At 44.2% G+C, this 5,870-nt stretch overlaps 1 protein-coding gene across 1 annotated transcript in view; it reads left to right on the top strand.

Moving 5' to 3' along the window:
• LOC143284323 (uncharacterized) overlaps positions 1–3,481 on the top strand; it is a 19,927-nt gene extending 16,446 nt beyond the window's left edge. The window contains exons 10-11 of the mRNA XM_076591029.1: positions 1,179–1,311; positions 3,113–3,481. Coding sequence (XP_076447144.1) covers positions 1,179–1,311; positions 3,113–3,308 — 329 coding nt within the window. The 3' untranslated portion in view covers positions 3,309–3,481. The remainder of the gene's footprint in view (positions 1–1,178; positions 1,312–3,112) is intronic.
• The last annotated feature ends 2,389 nt before the right edge of the window (positions 3,482–5,870 follow it).

The following is a 5,870-nucleotide window of genomic DNA, read 5'->3' on the forward strand; positions in this document are numbered from 1 at the left end:
GTCAACATATTATGTACATACCTGCTAGTGCCTGAACCTCCTTCGCGTGTATACGCAAGCAAATCAAATATGCACGTTAAAGATCCTGTAATCCATGTCAGCGTTCGGTGGGTTATGGAAACAAGAACATACCCAGCATGCACATGCCCGAAAGCGGAGTATGGCTGCCTACGTGGCGGGGTAAAAACGGTCATACACGTAAAAGCCCACTCGTGTATATACGAGTGAACGTAGGAGTTGCAGCCCACGAACGCAGAAGGAGGAGGAGAGGTAAACAAACAAACAAACAACAACCCCCCCCCCCCCCAATCCCCCCCAGCCCCCCCAGTGTTCGGATCAGGGTTCCAGGCCAGGTCTCGGCATGGCCTTGTGTGACCTTGGGAAGGGCGCTTTAATTAGATGTGCTCCTGATTGTTTTCCTGACGACTCCGCCGAGAAGGTGTGAATGCGGTTACCCAAGTTCGGTCAGGGAAAGTTTTATAACGACAGGAGATCACTGAGCCCCGTCTTCCTATATTATATGGCGAGAGACATAATTATAGACACGATGAATGAATGTGAAGTTTCACAGCGGCTGATGAAGGGCGTTAAATGTTTTTGGCGACCTTAGATCTTCAACCTAAGATTACTTGGAAATTAAAACACAATGAGGCCAGGAGATGAAATGATTAACAAATAGTAAAGAGTGGTAACTCTCTCCATACACAAGGTATACAACTTCACTACTTACACTACCGATTCAACTAGCACACAGGTAAATAAAAGGTACATTGGAACAAACCCAGACGCTTCCTCAAAAAAGGAAGCGCCGGGCCTGTCCTTATACCGACCATCTGACATGTGCACACAGCAGCAAAGACAGAAGAAATGTGCAAACACAAATTAGCTTTTATTCAAGACTGGCATAGCCTCTTTAATCCTGAACAAGCCACACAGAACACATGGACAATACAGAACAAACACATGGTTGCCTCGGTGGTTTTTCAACTGGAAATTAACAATGAGGCCAGGAGAGATATGATTTTGAGGAAGTGTCTGGGTTTGTTCCAATGTACCTTTTATTTACCTGTGTGCTAGCTGAATCGGTAGCGTAAGTAGCACTGACTTGAAGTTGTGTACCTTGTGTATGGAGAGAGTTACCACTCTTTACTATTCGCAATGATGACTTGGACTTGCAGTGGAATGCGTGGTGTGCTCTGGCCTGGACTGTTTGATCAAGACGGACACTGAGATGATGCAGTCATGTGATGGAGGGCTGTGTGCGGTGCACATGGTGGAATCCTCACACCTGGGCAGAACCATCGTCAGGAGGTAAGTAACAGTGTGTGTGTGTGTGTGTGTGTGTGTGTGTGTGTGTGTGTGTGTGTGTGTGTGTGAAAGAATAAAATGTTGTTTTCTTTCAGTTCAGCTATGTAAAATATGCGAATAACTGTGGCACTAGTTCACACACACACACACGCACACACACACACACACACACACACACACACACACACACACATATATATATATATATATATATATATATATATATATATAATACAATGTTGACTGCAGAAAAGGTCAGAGTGGATAGCTTATAGTCTATTCGATCAGAAACAGGCAACCAGTGGAGGGACTGAAGGAGAGGAGAAACATGGTCAAACTTAGAAGCTCAGCAAATGAGTCTGGCAGCGTTATTCTGAATTCGTTGGAGTCTGTCTAACAGATATTTGGGGAGGCCGGCCAAAAGAGAGTTGCAGTAATCCAATCTTGAGAGAACCAGAGAGCATACAAGTGTCTTGGTTGCATCGGTTGAGAGATAGTGGCGGATAGAGCTGATTCTACGCAGTTCCAAATAGGCAACTTTACAGATATTCGAAATGTGCTGTTGGAAGGAAAGAGACTGGTCTAGGATTACACCAAAACTGCGAACAGAAGGAGAAAGTGAAACAGGTGTGCTATTGATCAGAACAGAGTCGGGAAAGGAAGGATGTTGACGAAACTTCTTTGGACAGGTTATCATAAATTCAGTCTTATCATCATTTAATTGCAGCTTGTTGAGAGTCATCCAGTCCTTTAGGCCAGCAATGCACTCCTGTGTTTGAGTCACCAGTGCATCAAATTCAGCTATGGAAGCCGACTGATAAAGTTGTGTGTCATCAGCAAAGCTCTCATGCGACATCGCATGATGACTGATGACAACCGACACAGAAGCCGCATACAGCAAGAAAAGAACAGGACCTAGGACGGACCCCTGTGGGACACCATATTTCAAGGCAGATACTCTGGAGTATCTACCATTTACACACACTTTCTGTGTACGATATGACAGGTAAGACGTGATCCATGCTAGTGCAGTGTCACGAATACCAAAGGAAGTTTTAAGTCTGTTCAAGAGGATAGAGTGGTCGATTGTGTCAAAAGCTGCTGACAAATCTAAGAGAGCGAGAACAGATATCTTATTCTCATCAAATCCCGAAAGCAAATCATTCACTATTCTAAGAAGGGCCGTTTCGCAACTATGACCACGTCTATTATATATATATATATATATATATATATATATATATATATATATATGTATATATATATATATAATAGGGACACACACACACACACACACAGAGAGAGAGAGAGAGAGAGAGAGAGAGAGAGAGAGACCCTGTTTATTAGCTTTAAAGAAAGTAAATACAACATCCAGGCCCCCTATACCCGGTAATGTCTTTGTTGTTGTTTGTTTGTGCCTGAACCCCCTTCGTGTGTATACGCACGCAGAAGATCAAATACACACGTTAAAGATCCTGTAACCCATGTCAGTGTTCGGTGGGTTTTGGAGAGACACGAAAACACCCAGCATACATGAACCACGACAGAGTCATCGGCAAGTCGATGTTGGTCGTGAAACGGAAAGAAGAAAAGAACCAACCAAACAATCAATCGATCGACGTGTTCCACGGCTGCGATACTCGGACACGTGCACGAAGAGGAAGCAGAGCAACGACCACAAAACGAATTAAAAAATAAATTTAAAAAACAACAACAAAAAATAAACAAACAAACAATAAATAAATAAATAAATAAACCAACCAACCAACCAATCAATCAATCAATCGATCGACGTTTTCCAAAGCTGCGGAACCCAGGACACATGCACGAAGAGGAAGCAGAGCAACGACCCCCAATGCGTCAACGTGGACAGCCAGAAGCTGGACTGGGACGCCGACTGCTTCTTCTGCTGCAGCGGGACCGCCTGCAACAAGCCGCCCCTCATCATCCCGGACACAGGCCTCTGGCAGTCGCCCATGGTCCCGGCGGATGGCCGATGATGATGATGATGATGACGATGGTGACGATGATGATGACGGATGATGATCGTTGTTGGTGGTGGTGGTTGTTGACCACACAGCTACTCATTCAAAAGCGCCGCGGGGCGTATATCAAACTTTTTTTTCTTCTTTTTAATAATAAAATTAAACGGTGTACCCGCATGTACCCATGATGTCGTTAGTGTGTGAGAGTTGATTAATTGCTGTTGCTTTCTGTTTTTGTTGTTTTTTTTTCCCCTCCATAAATCAAATAAAGGAGACATTGTGGAAAACTCGTTCTTACACTACTGTGAACAATGGCGGCTAAAAGCACTGATAATTACGCTGTTTCAGATATTTCGCGTATGACCCCAAATTCCACATAAATAATATCAAGTTTATCTGTAAGCCACGCAGAAAAATAACTATCAGTCCATAGATAAGAACTATAATCTATGTTTTTCCGCCACCCTAAATAAAATGAACACTGTGGCAATGTTGTATGGAAGAAAATAACAATCAGTCCATAGATAAGAACTATGTTTTTTCCCCACCCTAAATAAAATGAACACTGTGGCAATGTTGTATGGAAGAAAAGTAGCTGATTGTTTCGTCAACGAAGGTGTTGACGTGTAAGAAGGAAGGTGGTAGAATGGATAAGACGTACAGTGTCCGTGAGGGTAGAATGGATAAGACGCACAGTGTCCGTGAGGGTAGAATGGATAAGACGCACAGTGTCCGTGAGGGTAGAATGGATGACGCACAGTGTCCGTGAGGGTAGAATGGATAAGACGTACAGTGTCCGTGAGTGTTCGTGAGGGTAGAATGGATGACGTACAGTGTCCGTGAGGGTAGAATGGATAAGACGCACAGTGTCCGTGAGGGTAGAATGGATAAGACGCACAGTGTCCGTGAGGGTAGAATGGATAAGACGCACAGTGTCCGTGAGGGTAGAATGGATAAGACGCACAGTGTCCGTGAGGGTAGAATGGATAAGACGCACAGTGTCCGTGAGGGTAGAATGGATAAGACGCACAGTGTCCGTGAGGGTAGAATGGATAAGACGCACAGTGTCCGTGAGGGTAGAATGGATAAGACGCACAGTGTCCGTGAGGGTAGAATGGATAAGACGTAAAGTGTCCGTGAGGGTAGAATGGATAAGACGTAAAGTGTCCGTGAGGGTAGAATGGATAAGACGTACAGTGTCCGTGAGGGTAGAATGGATAAGACGTACAGTGTCCGTGAGGGTAGAATGGATAAGACGTACAGTGTCCGTGAGTGTTCGTGAGGGTAGAATGGATGACGTACAGTGTTCGTGAGGGTAGAATGGATAAGACGCACAGTGTCCGTGAGGGTAGAATGGATAAGACGCACAGTGTCCGTGAGGGTAGAATGGATAAGACGTACAGTGTCCGTGAGGGTAGAATGGATAAGACGCACAGTGTCCGTGAGGGTAGAATGGATAAGACGCACAGTGTCCGTGAGGGTAGAATGGATAAGACGTAGTGTCCGTGAGGGTAGAATGGATAAGACGTACAGTGTCCGTGAGGGTAGAATGGATAAGACGCACAGTGTCCGTGAGGGTAGAATGGATGACGTACAGTGTTCGTGAGGGTAGAATGGATGACGTACAGTGTCCGTGAGGGTAGAATGGATAAGACGTACAGTGTCCGTGAGGGTTTGCGTGGCTTCAATTCCTGCTCTCGCCTTTTCTCCAATGTTTGACAGGAAAAGCAAACAGCGTGTCTTGTCATTCGGATGAGACGATAAACCGAGGTCCCTGTGCAGTACACACTTGGCGCACTGAAAAAGAACCAATGGTAACAAGAGTGTTGTCCTCTGGCAATATTCTGTAGAAGAAATCCACTGACAGGTTCACAAACATACGTGCATGCACTCCAGGCCTGAAGCGCGTTGGTTTATGCTGCTGTCAGGCATCTGTCCAGTAGATGTGGTGTAGCGTATATGGATTTGTGTTGACGCAGTGACGCCTCCATGAGAAACTTGAACTTCCTCAACGAAATAAAATGAACAATGTAGCGATTAAGTATGAAAGAGAAGTGGCTGACTGTTTCTTCAACAGAAAAAAAAAGACAGAAAAACCAAAGACCTGTTGAAATGATGAACATGCATGCATAAAAGCATGTCTAAAATGTGCATGCACCTCCAAAAAACAACAAACACCAGGAAAAAGAATAAAACCAATCATCTCAAACACCGCATATTTATTCGAAGAATTCCACAAACAATTTCTTCCAAACTGTGATCTTCGACAGGTTCAGAAAAAAGAGCAAACAAACAAAAATCATTCCACTCATGATACAACATGTCAATAAATACGTGTGGAAGTGCCATCAATGTCCAAGTCTTCATTTCCTTCAATCTGTTCGTTCCATCAAGTGCCTTGTGGTGAAGGCAGCATGTGGCAAAGGAAGATGAGGCTCTTACTGTCACATCAGATTCAAGTTCAATGAAGAAACTGTTTGCCCTGAAAGTCTCCTGGTCCTGACAACAGCTGAGTGTGTAACAAACAAACAAACAAAAACAACTCTAGGAAGACAACGACCACCCTAAAAAGCATCC

Source organism: Babylonia areolata, chromosome 7, assembly GCF_041734735.1.
Source record: "Babylonia areolata isolate BAREFJ2019XMU chromosome 7, ASM4173473v1, whole genome shotgun sequence".
Classification (NCBI taxonomy): domain Eukaryota; kingdom Metazoa; phylum Mollusca; class Gastropoda; order Neogastropoda; family Buccinidae; genus Babylonia; species Babylonia areolata.